The following is a 20618-nucleotide window of genomic DNA, read 5'->3' on the forward strand; positions in this document are numbered from 1 at the left end:
GCCAGGGAATGCTGCTGAACAGGGACCTGCAGCATCAGCAGGGACTGGGTGGGCACTGTGACTTGTCCCAGCCCTGTGGCAGGGACACAGTGGGGACAAGCAGGAGTTTTGCTGCTCCCAGCAGCACAGGAGCCTCCAGCAGCCCAAGGGAGCAGGTTTAACGCATGATGTGGCTGCATCCTGCATGCAGGCTCACTGCTGGAGGCACTGGGTGACTGCTGGCCCCTTCTCATGGCCAGCCCTGCCAGCTCCTGCCCCTGGGAGTGCATCCAGACCACCACAATCTCCTTGCATCCATCTGCTTCTTGGTCCCTGGAGAGAAGCTGCACCCCCTGCTCTGTCCATCCAGGGGTGATGCCACCAACACCTGCCTGTGCATCCCAGCTGCCATCACCTGTGAGGCTTCCTGGGGCTGCAGAGGGCTGTGGGGAGAGCTGGCCCTAGAGAAAGGGAGGTGCAAGCACCCTGCCCCACTCCCTGCAGCACAGGGGCAGCACCAGCCTGGCAGAGCACACTGGGATGTGTGTAAAAGGTGCTGGGGACACCTCTAAGGAATAACAGTTTCTGGATGTCTGTCCCCAGGGTCTCCAGCCCCCAGGAGAGGCTGGCAGGATTTGGGAGAGAGGAAAAGTCCAGCAGAGAAGGGAGGTGGTGTCTGTGTCCAATCTGGGCTCCTATAAAGGTGACCCCCAGAGTCCCTTTGTTGTCCAAAGTTTGCTAAATAAATACATAAATATGAACACAAAGCCCAGAGCTGGGGCTGCTTCCCCTGAAATTCCCTTTTTTTGCCATTTTCCTGTAAAAACACAATCTCCTGCCATCCATCCCAGGCTTGTCCCTGTGCACTGGCTGTCCCCAGCCTGTCCCACTGGGCTGGCAGCAATGGTTCTTGCATCTCTCTCAAACCCCGCAGCACAGAGGTGAGGGCCTGAGCTGGCTCCTCTGGGCTAAAGAAATAAATAATTCCTCCCATTGCAAGGACTGGGGGACAAAGCCACTGCACTGAGACATCAAGTGGTCTTCAGGAGGAGGATAAATAAATAAATGGAGCTCAGTGCTGCCTCAGGAGCACATTCACTGGCAGCTTGGCTGGAGGGAATTTAAATAAAGGGGAAAAAAATATAAAATCCCAGTCCTAGTGCTGCTCCAGCAAATGTGCTCACTGCTCCAGCCTGCCTTCTCCCCCTTCTTCCATCCCAGCTGGAGAGGATGCTTCTGGTGGTCAGGAAGGAGCCTGCAAGACCTTCCCAGGATAAATAATCCCCAGGTGGGAGGCTGGGATGCTCCAGGCTGTGGATCCTTGGCGAGGCTTTAATCCCGAGTTCTGTTCCTCCTCTTCAGGAAGAAGAAGCTGCTCTTCTGGGGGGGCCCCAGCAGCATGGGCACCTGGCTCTTGTGGGTAATTTTCACCTGAAAAGAAGTAGAAAAACCCAGCTCAATGAGAGGAGCCTGAGCCCTCCCAGACACCCTCAGAAGTGACCCCATGGAGGTGGGAGCAGCTCAGCACCAGGGGAAGAGCTCTGCAATCACATCCAGGCCACGCTGGGATGGGAAGAGGAGGAGGAGAAATGGAAGGGGACCCTGCTGCAGCTCCCCCAGGGAGGAATGCTGTGTGCCCATCCAGCAAGGAATGGGAGTGACATGAGTGCAGGGCACAGAGTCACAGCTCAGCTCTGTGGCACCCACCAGCAGCAGCCCCAGGCTCCTCCAAACCCAGCACCAGCTTCCCTCCAAACCCAGCCCCAGGCTCCTCCAAACCCAGCCCCAGGCTCCTGCAAACCCAGCCCCAGGCTCCTCCAAACCCAGCCCCAGGCTCCTCCAAATCCAGCCCCAGGCTCCTCCAAACCCTGCACTTTGCCAGGAGGAGCCAAGGCTGTCCCAGCCTGCTGTGCTGCCAGCCCTGCTGCCCATCCTGCCCATCCCCACACCCTGCCACCCCTGCTGCCCATCCCCATATCCTGCCATCCCCTCTAACCCATCCCCATGTCTTACCAGCCCCTCTCCCCAATCCCCACCCCCTGGCAGCCCCTGCCACCCATTCCCACACCCTGACAGCCCCTATTGCCCATCCTGTCCATCCCCACACCCTGCCATCCCCTCTGCCCATCCCCTGCCACCCATCCCCACACCCTGCCACCCCCTCTGCCCATCTCCATGTCCTGCCACCCATCTCCACATCCTGCCAGGCTTTGCTGCCCATCCCACACCCTGTGACTCCTGCTGCCCATCCCCACGTCCTGCCACTGATCCGCATATCCTGCTATCCCCTCCGACCCATCCCCACACCCTGCCAGCTCCTGCCACCCATCCCCACACTCTGCCACCCCTCCTGCCCATCCCCACGTCCTGCCAGCCCATCCTGCCCATGCCACACTCTGCCAGCCCCTGGTGCCCATCCCCACACCCTGCCAGCCCCTCTGTCCATCCCCATGTCTTACCAGCCCCTTTACCCAATCCCCACACCCTGCCAGCCCTTCCCACCCATCCCACACCCTGCCACCCCCTCTGCCCACCTCCTGCTACCCATCTCCACCCCCTGGTACCTATCCCCACCCCTTGCCACCTCTGTTCCCCATCCCCACACCCTGCCACCCCTGCTACCCATCCCCTGCTACCCATACCCACCCCTGCTGCCCATCCCCATGTCCTGCTGCCCCTGCTGCCCATCCTGTCCATCCCCATCCCCTGGCAGAGCCCCTGCCCCTGGCTGGGCACTCACGGTGCAGGACGGCTGCATCCAGGGCTCCCCATCCACCTGCATGGGCAGCAGCTTGGACGTCCTGCAAGGCACAAAGAAGGGGAAATTGGTGACACCGGTGTCAGGTTTCGGTGACACGGGTGTCAGGTTGGGGAAGGGGGCAAGTACCTGATGATGACGGAGGAGCACTGGGCCAGCCTCTTCCCCGCGCTCTTCAGCCCCGTGTAGATCTGCCCCATTTCCATGGCGCCCTCCAGCCCCACTACCTCCAGGAGATGATCGCTGAGGTCTGCAGGACACAGGGGTCTGAGCTGGAATCCCCCTCCTCCTGCCCTCACTGGAAAGCCCAGGGTGTGCTGGTGGCACTGAGGGGATTTATCCCGATGTCCTCTGTGTCCTGAGACCACCAAGCTGGGTGTTCCCAGCGCTGGGCAATGCTGCCGGCCAAAATCTTTGGCGGAAAAATCTGAAACAGCACCAGGGCCTGCATGGTGCCAGCTCAGATCCTCACCAGCCCTTACACTGTTTGTTTGCAGTGTATGAAAGGATGGCACCCCTTGCTTGGCTGCCCTTGGGGGCTGCAGCTCCCCAGAACCAGCAGATGAGACAGAATGAGAAGGTATGTCAAATCCCAGGGGATGGCCTCTTCTCACTGCTCATCCTGCTCCTCTGGGCCACCAGCAAGGACACCTGGCCATGGCACAGCTCTGCCTCAGGGTCCCCTTTCACACCCACCCCTATGAGCCTCCCACCCCCTTTACCCACCCAGGAGCGGGGATGTCCCCAGGGCACCACCCCTGTGTCCCCTGCAGCCCTTTGGGACTGCTGCCCGCACCTTGGCTGCCCCCACCCTGCCCTGGTGCCCCCCACTCACCCTGCACGCAGAATTTCAGCTCCTTGGCATCGGTGACCACCGTGCCTGGCACCTTGTCTGGCACCTTCTTGCCCAGCCTGTTGTAGCCACGCTGCTTCTTGGTCTCGCCCCAGAGGTTGGAGCCCCCGTACATGCTGGGGATGTTGAGCACAGCAATGCCCTCCAGGGATGTGGTGCTCAGGTCCAGCAGGGTCCCATCACACTGCCAGGGCACAGGGGGGATGTCAGGGGGGAGCTGTGCCCACCATTCTGCCATGGAAATGTGGCTCCCTGGGCACAGAGTGACACTGGGTGGGCTCCAGGGGACACTCCATAGTGGAGTGGGCAGCTCCATAGTGGAGATTCAAAGACCCTCCTCAGTTTTCCTAGATTTATTGTCAACTCCCTGTGCTGCTCTCCCCTCTGCTTCCATAGGAGTTTTACCACAGGTCCAAAATGGCAGTTTCAAAAAGGAGGAGGAGCACATAAAAACTTGGCTGGACTCAGTGCTGTCACCCAAAATGGGAGGCAACACCACCCTGTCACAGACATCTTTTATGTAAAATCCTTTCCTCAGGATTTTTCCTGCTGAGAAGCTGGGAGGCCTCAGGAACAAAATGTAAACAATGGTTATCTGCTGCTGTGGGATGCAACAGGTGCATCTGTGATTGGTCTCATGTGGTTGTTTCTAATTAATGGCCAATCACAGTCAGCTGGCTTGGACAGAGAGTCTGAGGCACAAGCCTCTGTTCTTCATTCCTTCTTTTTTTATTCTTAGCCAGCCTTGTGATGAAATACTTTCTTCTATTCTTCCAGTAAAGTTTTAGTATAATATATACAATAAAATAATAAATCAAGCCTTCTGAAACATTAAGTCAGATCCCCATCTCTTCCCTCATCCTCAGACCCCTGTGAACACCGTCACCACCCTGACCCTAAAGCAGCTTCCACCCAGGGAGCTCCAGCACCTGATTTACCCCTCTCCTCATCCAAACTGACTCCAAAGGACTGGAAAGTTTGGCTGCCCAAAATGTAGCTCAAACCAATTTGTCTTCAAGAGCCATGTGGAAAAGAGAAATAAGGCTGGAAGGAAATTAGAGGAAGGTGTCAGAGGGAGAAATGTCAGGTTTTGGAGAGCACACAGAACTGGCATCCCAGGCTTTGCTGTCATGCAGCAGGGCTGAAAATTCCCTGTGCAAGTTAAAATATCCATTGCCTGCAGCTTTCCCACAGAACTGGAAGCACCAGCCATGGAAATGCATTTCTTAACTTCAGCTCTTGTCAGGCTCCCCAGACATGGATTCCTTTTCCTAAACACCTCTGGTCAAAACAGCCACTTTTCCATCCAGCTTGAATTTCTCTAAAACATCCCTATTTTCCTTCAGGCATCTGCTCTTTACCTGCCACTCTGTGCCTCAGCAAATCCCAGCACAGTTTGTCCTTGCATTTTGGTGATGCACAGGCAGCCCTGCCCTCACTTCTTGTGCTGAGAGGAACGAAATAGGCTGATGAGCTGCTCCTTGTCTGGGTGTTTTCCTTGAACAAAGGTCTAGGGCTGATTTTTCCCACCCCTCTGGCCATTGCTGAGGACACCAACCATGTGTGTGAGGAGCTGGGTGCACACACCTCCATGTGCCAGATCCTTCCTGCCTCCCCTGGTGCTGCAGGAGCTTATTTTTAGAAAAGTGGAAAAAAGCAAAAAAAAGCAAAAAAGCAGGAATCTTCTGGTTTGGGAGGGAAGAGCTGTCTCTCCAAGGCTTGGAAAGGATGTTAATCCCTGAGTTCCCAATACAATGTAATGATATTGTGATTTGTAGGGGGAGAAAAGACCTGCATGCTCTGAGCAGCAGCCACCAGTGGGGTGGGATGGGATGGATGGGAGGGAGGGAGGGATGGATGGATGGATGGATGGATGGATGGATGGATGGATGGATGGATGGATGGATGGATGGGATGGGGTGGGATGGGATGGGGTGGGATGGAATGGGGTGGGATGGGATGCATGGGATGGGATGGGATGGGATGGGATCAGTGGGATGGGATCGATGGGATGGGGTGGGATGGGATGGACGGGGCAGGATGGGATGGATGGGGTGGAGTGGGATGGGGTGGAATGGATGGGATGGGATCAGGGGATCAGTGGGATCAGTGGGATGGGGTAGGATGCATGAGAGGGGATAGGATGGATGGGGTGGGATGGGATGGGATGGGATGGGATGGGATGGGATGGGGTGGGATGGATGGGGTGGAATGGGATGGGACAGGATGGGGTGAGATGGCATGGAATGGATGGCATGGGATGAATGGGGTGGTTTGAGATGGGGTGGGATGGAATCAATGGGGTGGGATGGGATGGATGGGATGGGGTGGGAGCTGGCTGGCAGAAGTGCAGGATGCTGGGATGCTGCAGCAGGAGCCTGTTCCTGCCCAGAGCCGCCCACGCCTGCCCAGAGCCGCGGGCAGGAGCGATTCTGGATTGTGGATTCTCCCTGCAGAGCCCTCCCTGCTCCTGCTCCTGCTCCTGCTCCTGCCAGGGAGCCACAATGGGCCCTTTGAGCTGGGGCAGCTGAAGGCAGCGAGGCTGGAAGGAGAAATTTGCAGCTGGGGGAAAAAGCAAATTCATTTCCAGGAGTTGTAGGGGGAAGGAGTGCCAATTTCCAAAACAAAACTGCTATTTCTCTGCGAGGCTGACAGTTGCCTGGGAGCTGGAGGGAGGACAGGCGGCTCCTTTCAACTCCAAACGCTGTGGGGTTAACCCCTTCCTACCCGTGGGCTCGGCTGCTGGGCATGCACACTCGGTGGGGAGCACCCCGGGAAGGAACAGGGGGCACCTTGTGCCCACTTCCAGCAGCACCCAACTCCACAAACACGGATTTTATCCACCCTGGGACAGTGCAGCATGGATGGGGAAGGGGTGAGATGGTTGTGATGCTGCTCCTGCCCCTTCCCACAAGTTTCCAAGGGTGCAGCTACCCACCCCAGGCTTTGGGAAGGGAAGAAACTCCCTGTATAGGAACGGGCATCCAAATCCCTCTGCCCATGGGCACAGCTCTGCTCTGTGCCCACCAGCAGCACCCTGCACCCACCACCTCTTGGCAAGTGCTATTTTCTCCCCTCACCCTCCAGCCTAAGTTATAAAAGGGTGGATTATCCAGAGATAAGAAGAGATGGAAGTTTACAGCCCAAATCCCCAGCACAGAGAAGTGACAGCACTCTTAGCAACCACGGGCCCTCCTCCCAGCTCTAATTAAAGGCTGTTTCCATGTCATCCAATGAGGGCTGGGAGCAGTGCAGAATTTACAGGGAGAATGTTCCAGGCATGCTCTCAAATACAGCTGGAAGTGGGGGAATACAGGATTATTCTTCTGCCCACAGCTGGCTGGCTTTGCAGTGTGGTGGAATAAGGGGTCCTGCCTTTTCCTTTTGCCACAGGGAGGGGTAAAAGTGGTGGCACCCCCTCCTCAAAGAGCTGAGGGATCCAAAATGCCTTTGTGCCATGCTTAGAGCCAGGGACCATGAGGAAACCCACCTCAACCTCAACATGGTCATGGAGCTTCTTGCAGGTGGCTGCAAAGGTCTCTGAGGTCCCGAATTCGAAGTACCACAGCTTGTTCTTCATCCTGGGGCACAGAGACATGTCAGGATCCCACCTGGGAGCAGCATCTTACCCCAGCCAGCAGCAGGAGGGGCTGCCAGAGACTGAATGGAGCTGCTGTGATGGGGACACGAGCCATGGGTGAGGACACAAGCCATGGTGGAGAGGGATGCTGGCCCTAGGGAGGGACCAGGGTGTGTCTGTGCTGTCACAGGGTGGCTCTGACACCCATCACAGGGGGAGGATGGGGGTGCTGGGTTGTTGAGGATTGCAATGCAAGATGTTTTCCATTACCATCTGTATGGCAGGTTACCTTTGTCAAGTGGGCAGTTTGCCTTATCTCTCTCTTTGAGTGACCACATTCACATCTGCTGATAACAGCTATTGAATGTCCCTGCATGGCTGATAAGAACTGTAACACCCCATTGGGAGATGTGAGCCCAGGGGGAGGAGCCAAGCATTGCTACCCGGATATAATCCAGAGGTTTTGAGACACCAGCACGGCTTCTCCACTGGATTCCCCAGAGGAACAGCAGCTGCCTCTTCTTCCACTGGATCTTCAGAGGAAGAATACATCCTTCTCTACAGGATCCCTGCTCCAGCAGAACCACCCCTGACACTGCAGGAGGGCTGAGCCACAATTCCAATGGGACTGCCACCAACACCCTGACCCACAGGGTGTCAGGTTGGGTTCTGACTCTGGCAGTGTTGTTCTAGTGTACTGCAGTGTTTATTTTATCCTTTTATTTTTTTCCTTCCCTATTAAAGAACGGTTATTTCCTGCTCCCATATTTTTGCCTGAGAGTCCCTAATTTAAAATTGATCATAATTTTGAGGGGTGGGGAGGGTTTACATTCTCCATTTCAGGGGAGGCTCCCGCCTTCCTTAGCAGACTCCTGTCCTTCCAAACCAAGACATGGGTGCTCCCTGGCCATGGGGTGTGCTGTCAGAGCACAGGGCACCCTATGGAGGGGATGTCCCACAGCTCAGCAGCCTCAGCACCCCCTGACCGTGGCTCATTCCCTGCATCAGCTGCTGGGCCAGGCTTGGAGGGGGAGCTGGGAGAGCTGTAATCCAGGAGGAGCTGAATTTGAGGGCAGAGCCAGACATTTTGGCCCACTGAGGGATTTTTCTAGAAGCATTTCTAAACCTGGGATGGGGCTCACCAGCCATGGCTCCTGCTGCCACCACCCCATTTCCTGAGCACAGCAGAACGGGCTGTGACCTGCTGCCTGGCCTGCTCCTGCCTGTCCTGGCATTCCACACTAATTATAAAGCATGAATGAACCTAACTGGGGGTGTGGCTGAGTTTGAGCAGCCTGACACACCGCACAGGACTTGAAGGAGCATCCCAAACCCCCTACAGCCTGGTGCCTCTGCCCTCAGGCTGGACAAACACCAAACCCTCCTGGCATGGTGCATGGGGTGCTGGGTGCCCCCATGGGGTGGCAGGGGGTTCCCACATCCCCCCAGCTCTCAGGGGGTCCTTGGGGAGCCCTCACCTGCTGTTGAATTTCTCGGGGTGCTTTTCTCTCATGATGTGGAAGCGGTGGGCGATGGAGGCGTCCTGTGGGGGGCACAGAGACATCAGAGGCACAGAAACACAACCAGAACCCACACCCCTGTCCCCTGGGCATGAGTCAAGGCTCAGCTCTTCATGCTGCTTCCTGTGGCACAGTGACATGGTGTCACTGAGGATGACATTGGTGGCCCAAGGTGATGGAGGGACCCAGTGGGGCTCTGAGGACACCCCAAGGCCCTGCAACCTGGCAGCTCCCCTGGCAGGATGGCAGCTCTCCTGAAACTCATTCCAACCTCTCCTTGTGCACAGTGGGGATGTTTAAGCCCTGTCACCAAATGCCACCTGCATTAGCAGGAGCCAGTGTGAGCCCAGGAGCATCCTGCAGTGCTGCAGGTGAGTGACCCCTGCCATGGGGGCAGCCCTGGCACAGGACAAAAGTGCTGCAAGCCCCTGGGAAGAGAGGGGCTTTCCCCAAAACACTCCTGCTCTCAGACTGACCCCCATGGCATAGGGCTGTCACCCTCCCCAGGCTCCCCAACCTCTCCAGGTCAGGAAAATGTGGGGGAACACAGGTCCAAACACCAAAGCAGGGCTTCGCTGATGTCTTGGCAGGTGGGGTGTCCTTGTCTTTGGCACCCCAAACTTCCCTGAACCTTGTTCAAGATCCTTTCCCACTCATTCTTGCAACATTCCTGCTGGGAAGATAGAGATCCCATGCCTGCTTATGTGTCTTGGTGCTACCTTTACAAACAACAATAAAACCAGAAAAACCCAAAAGCAGGATGTCATGGACATATTTTCTGAAAAATCCTTTCATTAGGATCTTTTCTCCTGAGAAGTTGAGAAGCTTCAGCTTCCCCATGTTTTGCTGCTTTGAAATGTGATTTGGAGAATTGTTCACCCAGCATGTGAAATTGTTTTTACTTGATGACCAATGACAGCCACCTGTGTCGAGGCTGTGAGCAGCCACAAGGTTTTATTATCATTCAATTTTTTTCTTTTCTGATGAAATCTTTTCTTTTATTATTTTTGTAGAGTTTTAGTATATAATTTGCTTTTAATATAATATATATAATAATACATATTATGATATATAATATATTATAATATATAATATATTATATATCAGCCTTCTGAAACAGGGAGTCAAGATTCTCATCTCTTCCCATGTCAGGACTGCCTACAAATTCAACACCAGGAGATGGAGGCAGGTTGGGAGAGTGAGCAGGAGGAACAGGGAGGGAAGAAACCAACTCCTGCCCCATGGAACTCACCACTCCAATGGAGAAGTAGTTGTTGATGATGGAGGATGGGACAGGATCCCCGCTGGCCTCCCTGTCAGTGGGAATGATGTCGATGTGCCAGCGGTCCAGCATCACCTCCGTGCTGTGCTCTATGTCCTTCAGCACCTTCATCAGGTTGCCTCCTTCATAGCCTGGGAGGGAAAGAGGATGAAGGAGGATGAAGGGGAGCACAGCCATGTCACAGCCAGGTGCCAAGCACTGGGGATGCTGCTATGGCACATCCTTGCAGCAGAGGCAGAGATTGTGGCTCATGGCAGGGCTCTCCAAATGGAAAAGCTTGGGCAGGACCCATTGTTGGGGGAAATGAAACAGGAAAGCCTTATAAATATGATTGCCTGGCAAAAGATTTTGAGAATATAGAAGCTATAAGTGAGATTGAAATGAAAGCAAACTTTGAGATACCTTAGTTACTAAACAACTGGAAAACAATGGTATGGCCAGCTGAAGGTAATCCCCTTTTGATGGAACAACACCCTCTGCTTGCAGACAGGCCCAAGGGTCAGAGCAGACCCTACAGCTTGGCAGAAGGGGCCCAAAGAGAAGTTTTTAGGGTTTAAAATGTAACACAATATGGTGATGTAATGATTCTTATAGGCTGTATGTAAATGCTATAGGATTTGTATCTTGTACTAGATTGGTTAGTGAGAATCAGAATATTCAACACAGAAGAAGATTTATTGTAATGGGAACCTCGCTCTCTTAGCTCTTACCCTTTTACTCTCTTACCCTTTTTACTCCCTTACTCTCTCACTCTATTACCCTTTCATCCTCTCTCCCCCTCTCTCCCTCTCAGGCCCGCTCTGAGCTGTGGCTGGCAGCTCCCAGCAGGGCCCTGCACCCAGGCCCTTGGCAATGAACCCCAAATCCCAGCAGGGCCCTGCCCCCAGGCCCTTTGCAATAAACCCCAAATCCCAGCAGGGCCCTGCCCCCAGGCCCTTTGCAATAAACCCCAAATCCCAGCAGGGCCCTGCACCCAGGCCCTTTGCAATAAACCCCAAATCCCAGCAGGGCCCTGCACCCAGGCCCTTTGCAATAAACCCCAAGTTTCTGACCTGGCTGCAGAGATCTCTCGTCTCCATCCATTCCCACTGTCCTACCCCCTGACGCTCCCACACCCAGCTATGGAGGGTTCAGAAAGCAGCAGCTGCTCTTTTTGGAAGGAGTTAGAGGCACCAGGCTCAGATGCAGCTCTGAACTGCACCCCAGGAGCCCGGGAGCCCTCCCTGCCCTGGGGATGGCCCCACTGAAGGTTCCCAAGGGCTGTGCTCACCTCCTCCCCAGCGCAGGCACCGAGCGAGGTCATTGCCCGTGCCCAGGGGCAGCACGGCCACCGGCGGGTGCTTCACCAGGTTGGCCTTATCTGCAGGGCAAGGGAGAAAAGAGAGGGTTGGGGCTGGCAAGGCTCATTCCCTGCCCATCCCTGTGTCCCTGCAATGATGCTGCTGGCTAAGGGTCACTGTGAAAAATGCCTGTTTTATGACTGGCTTTTTGTGTTGTGTTAGAAAGTAATGCTGTATTAATTCTCTAAAGTAATGTGTTAAATTTAGTTTTAGGTTATAACAAAATGTTAAAATAGAAACTATGCTATGTAGGATACTTTCTTTTTCTTAAGAAAGGACTCGCAGTGAGATAGCAGCCACAGGACACCTGAATCTTTCAGACAAAGAGAATTTATTGCTCCATTATCAGGAGAAATGAACTTCTTCCTGCCTCGCTCAGGCAGGACTATGCCTTCAGGATTAAGAGGAAGAAGTTGACACTGACCAGACAGAATCCTGTGTTTGAATGAAATTTATGCATCATGTATGAGGTGTATGAATATGCAACAGGCTGTTGCTTTTAAGAGTTAATATATATTAACATGGGTCCTTTATTGGGCTTGTGCTGCCCAGAAAGAGGTACCCGAACCATCCCTAACTCTTTGTTTCTATTGTCTCATATTGTCCTAATCCAAACTGTACAAATTATTATTACTCTAATTATATTACTATTTTTATAACCATTTTATTACTATGAAACTTCTAAAATTTTAAAAATTAGTGATTGGTGTTTTTCACAATCCCCACCCCACTTTCCCTGGGGGAATTTGAGGAATCTGTGGCACACCACCAAGGATGCAGGAGGATGATGCTTAGCAGGAACACAGCTGTGCCTGGCTCACCTATGCAGTCCAGGATCCATCCCACAGTGCCATCCCCTCCACAGGCCAGCACACGGAAATCCGGGGTGTCCCGAAAGAAATTCAGCCTGGGGACAGCCAGGAGAGACAAGGGGTGATGTGAGAGAGGGGGCAGAGGATTGAGAGAAATAGCAGATTTGTCTTTACAAACAAGTTGTGGGTCTGCTGGTATATAAAACTAGCTCTGGAAGATAAAAGGAATAATGGGAAGGATTCCACTGATTGATGAACGGAAAAATATATTGACTTTTACAAATAAACTTTAGGTTTGCTGATAAATGAAATTAGACATTGAGAGATGAAAGAAACAATGGGGAAGAAAGAAATCCCTAAATTCCATAAGAATTAAAAATGAAAAGGGAGGGTTATACATTAGAGGGGAATCTTTGGTATCAGGCATTTTGGGAAGTCGGTACCTCTCAATTACCTCAGCCAATGGGGAAAGAGAGAAGGGAAATGCGGCCGGGAAATTGGGATAAAAAGGAGGTTGCATCCTCCAAAAATTTGTGAGATCCCAGGGGAATGCCCCATGGCCTCTCCCTTTATTGGAATAAAGTAAAAGGACTCCTCTGTCTCCTTTTTGGACATAAACCTGTGGTGTTTGTGGGTTAATTTTCCTGACAGGATCCCCTGCAGCAGCTCCTTACCCTGGCGTGGGCCCGCCACGGTCCAGGTTGTACACTTGGCGTGGGTTGAGCAGGTAGTGAAACTTCCGGAGCACCCTGAGAGGAGAGAGGCAGCAGAGATGTAATTTATGTTATAAAATAATCTGTAACATATGTTATAAAATAATTAGTGCTAAAGGAAATTAAAAACCACAGTGTTTTGTGTACTAAAACCAGTGTTGGGCAACAGGCAGTAATAAGCTGAGTGATAAGGATAGAAATTCAAACACCAGGAGGATGACTGTCTCCAGGGATGGATATTTCAAGGGATTTTTTTCATCTGACAAGACCCCAGCAGGAGGTATTTGATAGGCATCATCAAAAGTTTATCCCAGAAAGTTTTCACTGACAAGATTCCAGCAGTTATCCACCAGGAAACACAGCAGCACGAAAGAAAAGCTATGATAATATGCAAAAATATGCTAAAGAGAAGCCCCTTCAAAAGCCCAAAAGACTGTATAAAATGAAAAATGACATTTTTAGTTTAGAAATAGACATTAGAAATGACATTTGGACACCCACGGGGATTTGGTGCAATAGAAGCCAAATCCTGGGTTTCCCCAACTCTGACTGCCTGGCTCAGAGTCGAAATTGCTTGTGGCTTTTTCCAAATTAATACTTTTATTATTTAATAAACCACCTTAATTATTAAATTGGAGTACTCCTTGATAACACCATGAAGGTGATTCCCACACCAGGAGGGATGCCCAGCAGGACCCCACCTACCGCTCCCCTTGCCTTCCTCCACTCTTGGGGTTCACAAACACGAGCAGCGGGTGCGTCCCGGGCTGGGGGCTGATCTGGGGGGCAGAAAAGGCACCTGTGAATTCCTCAACCTGTGCAGTTTTCAGTGGCACAGCTCACCTGCAGCACCTGGAACCCACCTGCAGCCCTTGGCCATCCACGGTGGTGGAGTTGAACTTGAAGGCCTGGCTGTCCTCGGGGCTGGTGCTGGCAGGGGAGTCGCTCTCGGAGCGCCGGCAGTGGGACTGCCTGTCCTTTGGGAACCAAGGAGTGGGTGCCCACCCTGCCCACAAGGCAGTGCCAGCAGCCAGGGCAGGCACAGCAGCCTCAGCAGGGCCCTGCTGGGTCCCCATCACTGGCAGGGAGGAGGGGGACACTCACTGGGACAAGGGGGACACTCACCAGGACAAGGGGAGAATTTACCAGGAAAAGGGGGGGAATTTACCAGGACAAGGGGAGCACTCACTAGGACAATGGGGGGAATTTACCAGGAAAGGGAGGGCACTTTACCAGGAAAAGGAGGGCACTCACCAGGACAAGCGGGACACTCACCAGGACAAGGAGGGGAATTTATCAGGACAAGGGGGGCACTCACCAGGACACTTTACCAGGACAAGGGGGGCACTCACCAGGACACTTTACCAGGACAAGGGGGACACTTACCAGGACAACTGGGCAGATGTAGGATGGCAGCAGGATGTGGTCCCGCAACGGGCCCCCATCACACTCTGGCTTCACATGGGAGGCACACTTGTTGTGGAGCTGCAGGGGTGGGAGGAAGGGACGTGGAGCAGAGGACACCTGCCCTGCCCAGAGCAGGGGCCCAGAGCTGGCCATGCAGGCACTGAGGGTGTGCCCAGCCCCAGGTACTCACCGTGATCTGGCACCAGACACAGTGCAGGCCAGTGATGCCCTGGTAGCACTTGATGCTCTTGTGACATCTGTCACACTTGGCAGGCGAGTTGCCCTCGATCCAGGTGTGCTGCATCACCTGCAAGGCACGGGGACACTGTGGCACAGCACCCACTGACCCATAGGCACCTCCCTCCTGCTAAGGGTGTCCATCAGGATTTTGGCAGCTTGTCCTGCAGGATGCTGCTGATCCAACCCTGCCCCTGTGCAAATCTTGGAGCTGGGGGTGGTGTGGATGCCTGGGGACTGGGGATGGGGTGCATTCTGCAAGGCTTTGCATGCTAGGAATGCCCATGAGCTGCTGCCTAGGATATGAGGAGCAAAACCCAGGGGAAGGCAGAGCAGGAGACCAGGACACCCAGTGGCTCAGAAATGCACCAGCTGACTACTCACACTTGTGTTTTTCTTGGATTTAACATAGGTGCTGATGCAGGAAGCAATGTCTTTGGACACACATCTCTCATGGACCGTGTACTTGCAGACTGGTGAGAGAGAAAAATCATAAAGCCACAGAATAATTTAGGTTTGAAATCATTTCAGTTTCAGTCCAGCTGTAACCCCAACACCACCAGGGCACCACCACCCCAAGTGCCACCAAGAAAATGGTCGGCATCACTCCCCAGCATGGCAGCTGCCCCCTCCCTGCTCAGCTGCAGCACCCACGGGGCTCAGCACTAACAGGGGCCACTCCTCCCTCCCCAGGGCAGCACTGGCTGTGGCAGGAGCCATCAGACTGGGACTGCAGCCTTCTGGCCAGGACTCACAGGAGCAGCAGAGGCCCTGCTTGCGCACCCCCAGCAGCATGGTGCGGCAGAAGTTGCAGTAGGCAGGTTTCTTGAAGTGCTTCAGCCTCCAGGCATGCTGCCCATCATCCTTCACGTTCTGCAGGGCAAGAGAGTGGAGGGTGGAGGTCACTCCCCTGCTGCCAAGAGTCCCAGCACCCTCAGCCCATCATTTTGATCATTTTTTCCCCCATAAAAACCCCATGGTGCTTCTGGGAGTTTGCTCCTGGCAGGATCATGGGCTCCCCATTTCCTTCTCTCTTGGTGCTCCCCAGAGCATCCCTGGCATTGCATCCCCCTGGGCACATCCAGCTCCAGCTCCCACAGAGCTGGTATCTCCAGGAGGTGCCAGGAGAGAGAAATAGAAATGTATTCATGGAATCACAGAATCATTTAGGTTGGAAAAGCCCTCTAAGCTCATCAAGTCCAACCATTAACCAGCACTAAGATAGAAATGTCCCCCATCTCCATGGCTTTGAAATACCTCCAGGGATGGTGACTTCACCACTGCCCTGGCACAGCCCAGCCACTGGAAAGATCTTGGCAGCTGACAGGAAGGTGACTTCACATGTGGGGCCAAGCCACCACTGCCACCAAAGGGTGACAAAAGCACAAACCCCTTCATCTGGGGCCAGGCACGAGTGCTTTGCAGGACCCTGTTAAAATCCTCTGCTTTCTTGATTTTTTCTGCCAGAAAGCCTGTCCACCACCCCACCTCTCCAGGGGAACCATGAGCACCATGAGCAAAACCTTCTTTCCCTGCAAATTATTACCTGATGGCCAGGGATGCACTTGAAAGAAATGAAGGCCCAAAGGATGAAAAAACAAGACAGAGAAATAAAGGGGGTGCCAACAGCCCCACCTTTGCTCTTTAAGCCTCACTCTACAAGAGGAAATGCCATTTTAGGTATCTGAAATGCCATTTTAGGTATCTAAAATGCAGAAGGGATGATCCTGGCAGAGGGGCCCTTCCTCAGGGGCTGGCAGGGGCTGGGGCAAGGGGCAGCTGTGACTGTGACCTTTTAATTTTAGGCTTTGATTAAATGTTCATCAAACTAGAATGCACTGCAATAGCAAGGAGCAAGCCCAGCCTGCTTGGGCACAGCAGCTCAAAAATGAACTTGGAAAGATTTGGGGGTGAAGGGGGCAGGGTGGGGGTGTCAGCAGGGGCTATATGGCTCTCTATGAGTGCATGGCTGGTTTCTCAGGGTAGGCTGGACCAGGAGTCCTCAGGGACACTCACTGTCTCCATGCCCAGCAGGACCAGCAAGGGGATGGTGGTCATGCCACCCCGGATCCACTCCTCCAGCGTCACAGTGCCATCGTGGTTGTAGTCTATCTCCTCCATCATGGCCTTCAGGATCTGGAGGGGGACACAAAATGTGGTGTGTGGGACAGTGATGGCACCAAGAGCTCTGGCTGAGAGCCCCTGGAGCTGCCCCTGGTGCCCCCAGCCCCAGCACTCACAGGCTTCAGCTCGGTGGAGTCCCACTCCAGGTACTCAGCCACATGCACCATCTGGTTGATGATACGATCCAGCTCCTAAACACACACAGAAAGCAGTGCCCAGGGTTAGGGAATGGCTCCAGGCATCAGCAGAGTGTCCAGCCCCAAGCCCCCAGGGTCTACATCCCCACAGGCCCACACAGGAGGGGCAGAAACACCCCAGTCCTCAATGGATGCTCCTTTTTTTTTCAGGGCCTTCTGCCCTGCAAGAAAATCTATAAAGGGTTTTCCTTGGGAAGAACTATTCTGAAAAAACAATCATTTGCAGCAGGTTTCACAGGCAATACCCAAAGAACAAAGAAAAAAACATCACAGGAGAAGGAGCTGTGCACGATTTTTTTCTTCCCTCAAACACCATGACCTCATGTAGTGTTACAATTCTTGGTGGGGGGATTTTTCTTCAGCTCCTGCTGGATGCAGCAGAGCTGCCATGTCATCCCCAGCTCTGCAGCCCAGCTGCTGCTTTCCTCCTCCCTCCCCACACCCCTGCCCCTTTGTGGAGGCCTTCAGCAGGGCAGGGGACACCCATATTCCCAGCCCCTGCCCTGTGTCCCAAGGGAAGGCTCACCGAGCTGTCCAGGAGCCCGTTTCCATCGGTGTCGTAGAGGCGAAACATAACTGGGGAGGAGAGAAGGTGATGATGATGAGAGCCCAGCCCCAGGGCACCCAGGCTGCCCCAGACACCCTGTTCCAGGCTGCTGGAGCTCCAGGGTGGGAGCAGCACTGTGCTGGCTCAGCCAGGCTGAGATGGGACCCCAGGGCTGTGGAGAATCAAGGCCCCTTGGGCACACACACACTGTGCTCTAAGCACACCCTGCATGTCCCTGCCCCAGTGGCTGCTGGCACCCCCTGGCAGGGCCACTCCTCCCACAGCCTGCCTTGGGATGCCCATTGGCATCTCCAGGAGGGAGAAACAGAACTGTATTCATAGAACCACAGGATCATTTAGGTTGGAAAAGCCCTCTAAGAGCATCAAGTCCAACCATTAACCAGCACTAAAACAGTAATGTCCCACATCTCCATGGCTCTAAAATACCTCCAGGGATGGTGATTTCACCACTGCCCTGGACAGACTGGTTCAGTGCTTGACTTCCCTTTTGGGGAAGAAATTTTCTTGAATATCCAATGTGAACCTCCTCTGGTGTGGCTTGTGGCCATTCCTTCTTGTCCTGCCACTGGATTTGTCCATGCAAACTTCCACACAAGTAGTACAGACACAGGCAGGAGCAGAAGGGGATGCTGAGGGGGTTTCCCAAGTGGACAGGAGCAGCCAGATCCCCCTGCAGGTGACACCCTGAGCCCCTGGTTCCCTCCCCAGCCCAGGGTGACACTCACACTCCAGCTTGTCCTCTGCTCGTCCCCTCTCCAGCAGGGACAGGTAGCAGACAATGTCCTTCAGGTGCACCACCTGGGCCACAGGGGTGGGAGGAGGAGGAGGGGTGGCCTTCAGGGAGCTGGAGCCTTTCCTCAGGCTGAAGGGCAACCTCTTCTCCGTGTTCTTTGTGCCTGTGGGCAGGGACACACACAGGGGTGACATTGGATCAGGAATTGTCACCAGGTGGGACATGGGAACTCTGGGGGAGGGACCCATTCAGTGTGGGACTCAGTGACACCACAGGGACAGGGCTGGGACACAGAGGGGACATGGGAATGGGCATGAAAAGGGCATCTGGGGCTGGGTGCCATTGCAGGCCTGGGGGCACGAAGCAGATTTTGGGGCTGGTGCCATCACAGGCTCAAGGCTGGCCAGTGCCACTCAGTCCTTGTGGTGCTGACTCCCATGGCATTCACATTCTCTAAAGTAATCCCTTTTTCTCTGGGGAAGCTTAGAAGCCTCAGAGAAAAGGAAAACAGTTTTTATCTCATTTGCTTCTCCTCTGTTTTGCTCATGTGGAATGTGTTTGGAGATTGTTCACCCACAGGTGATTGTTTTGTTGGATTCTGCTGTGAGTTGTTTTCACTCTTTGGCCAATCAGTGCCAAGCTGTGTCGGGACTCTGGAGAGAGTCACGAGTTTTCATTATTATCTTTTTAGCCTTCTGTAAGTATCCTTTCTGTATTCTCTAGTATAGTATAGCATTCTTTAATGTAATATGGTATCATAAAATAATAAATTAGGCTTCTGAGAACATGGAGTCAGATTAATCATTCCTTCCTCCCTGCCATGGGAGTCCTCTCAAATACAGCAGACTGCCACACCTCCATCACTGCAGCCATGGGCAGGATGGGCAGCTGGAGCCCATGGAAACGTGTCCTGATGGGAACAAGCATCCAGCCAGGGGGAGGGAGAAGCTCAGTGGGCAGCAGGGCAGCTTGCCAGGGTGCCAGGACAGCCCAGGCTCACTGATGCCCATGCCAAGGGCAGGAGGGATGCTGCTGGCAGAGGGGCCCTTCCTCAGAGGCTGGGGCAAGGGGCAGCTGTGACTCACTGCCCATTTCCCCCTCCCTACAAGGTGCTGCCAGGTAATTATGGGGGCTCTGTGGGATGGGATCTGTAGCTTAAGTTTGTCAAGATGCCAGGAACCCAGTGAGTTTGGGAGGTCACTGCCACCACGCTGGGGACTTGCCCAGAATCTGGGGAGGGCTTGTCACTTGTCACTGCCCCAGTGTCCCTGTGGAGCCCCAGCCAAGCTCACCTGGTGACTGAGGGTTGAGCAGAGACACGGAGGAGATCTTGGAGGAGCCCGAGGAGTTGTGAGCAGAGGTGGTGCCAGTGGTGGATTTCTGGGAGGATGATCTGGACCAGCTGGGGGAGGCACTGGGGATGGATGCCAGGGTGAGGGATGCTGGCTGGGGCTCAGCTGTGCTGCCCTTGGGCTCTGGAGTGTTTCGTCCCAGGGCACTTCGAAGGCTTTTCCCATTGATCCCTGCAAGCAGACACGCCCAGGGGCAGTGTGACACCAGGGTGTCCATGTCCCCTCCTCCAGGAAGTGGAGCTAGGTGCTCACCCTGTGCCCTCCCTGCTAGCCCCAGGCATCCCAGCCCCAGGGTGCCACAGACATCTTTCATGAAAAATCTTTTCTTTAGGATTTTTCTTCCTGAGAAGCTGGGAGGCCTCAGGAACAAAATGTAAACAATGGTTATCTGCTGCTGTGGAATGCAACAGGTGCATCTGTGATTGGTCTCATGTGGTTGTTTCTAATTAATGGCCAATCACAGTCAGTTGGCTCAGGCAGAGAGCCTGAGCCACAAACCTTTGTTATCATTCTTTGCTATTCTATTCTTATCTAGCCTCCTGATGAGAACCTTTTCTTCTATTCTTTTAGTATAGTTTTAATGTAATATATATAATAAAATAATAAATCAAGCCTTCTGAAACATGCAGTCAGATTCTCATCTCTTCCCTCATCCCATAACCTCTGTGAACACCGTGACACCAGGGCTCTCTGAGGGGCACCACAAGTGCCCCCTCACCCTCCTGCCCCTCCTGCCTGGCCCAGCAGTGCCCACATCCCTGGGTGACAGCCCCACAGTGCTCAGAGCAGGCAGGATGTGCTCCTCCATCACCAGCCAGAGCTGGGGACGTGCTCCCTTTCCCTTTGCAATTTATGGTCCTCTCAGCAGATGTCACCACGAGCCAGGAATGCACCCGGGCAGGGCTGGGTGCCTGGCACACACAGCCTGCTCTGGGTGCAGGGGGGGCTGCTGGCACCTGTGACACAGGCACAGGTGATGCTGACAGAGTGACCTGGGCTCTGAAAGTGCACAGGAAAGGACATTCTCCATGGCATCCTGGAGAAATCCCTCCTGCAGCAGCACAGAGCCTTGGCAACCCACCTGACAGGTGGGGTTGTCTATATATGTCTATATGCCATAGGAAAAAAAAATAAATCTCTGTTCTCAACCCCAAAAAGTAAAT

The 20618-nt window shown here is 53.7% G+C and overlaps 1 protein-coding gene across 2 annotated transcripts in view; it reads right to left on the reverse strand.

The window, feature by feature from the left end:
* Positions 1-588: 588 nt before the first annotated feature.
* The window catches only part of LOC128940929 (diacylglycerol kinase beta-like), a 31042-nt gene continuing 11012 nt past the window's right edge, over positions 589-20618 (reverse strand). For both annotated transcript variants that reach the window (XM_054282739.1, XM_054282738.1), the window contains exons 5-25: positions 19396-19626; positions 18096-18266; positions 17329-17378; positions 16722-16796; positions 16498-16617; positions 15237-15354; positions 14866-14954; positions 14435-14551; positions 14224-14322; positions 13701-13814; positions 13543-13616; positions 12799-12873; positions 12134-12219; positions 11243-11332; positions 9943-10103; positions 8649-8713; positions 7081-7171; positions 3573-3774; positions 2867-2987; positions 2720-2780; positions 589-1410 (exon numbers count right to left, since the gene is read on the reverse strand). In XM_054282739.1, the coding sequence (XP_054138714.1) occupies positions 1312-1410; positions 2720-2780; positions 2867-2987; positions 3573-3774; positions 7081-7171; positions 8649-8713; positions 9943-10103; positions 11243-11332; positions 12134-12219; positions 12799-12873; positions 13543-13616; positions 13701-13814; positions 14224-14322; positions 14435-14551; positions 14866-14954; positions 15237-15354; positions 16498-16617; positions 16722-16796; positions 17329-17378; positions 18096-18266; positions 19396-19626 (2309 nt within the window). In that variant the 3' untranslated portion in view covers positions 589-1311. The remainder of the gene's footprint in view (positions 1411-2719; positions 2781-2866; positions 2988-3572; positions 3775-7080; positions 7172-8648; positions 8714-9942; positions 10104-11242; positions 11333-12133; positions 12220-12798; positions 12874-13542; positions 13617-13700; positions 13815-14223; positions 14323-14434; positions 14552-14865; positions 14955-15236; positions 15355-16497; positions 16618-16721; positions 16797-17328; positions 17379-18095; positions 18267-19395; positions 19627-20618) is intronic.

The sequence above is a fragment of the Melozone crissalis genome, unplaced genomic scaffold (assembly GCF_028551555.1).
Source record: "Melozone crissalis strain CALT ecotype California unplaced genomic scaffold, PUWL_Pcris_2 ptg000034l_1, whole genome shotgun sequence".
Taxonomy (NCBI): domain Eukaryota; kingdom Metazoa; phylum Chordata; class Aves; order Passeriformes; family Passerellidae; genus Melozone; species Melozone crissalis.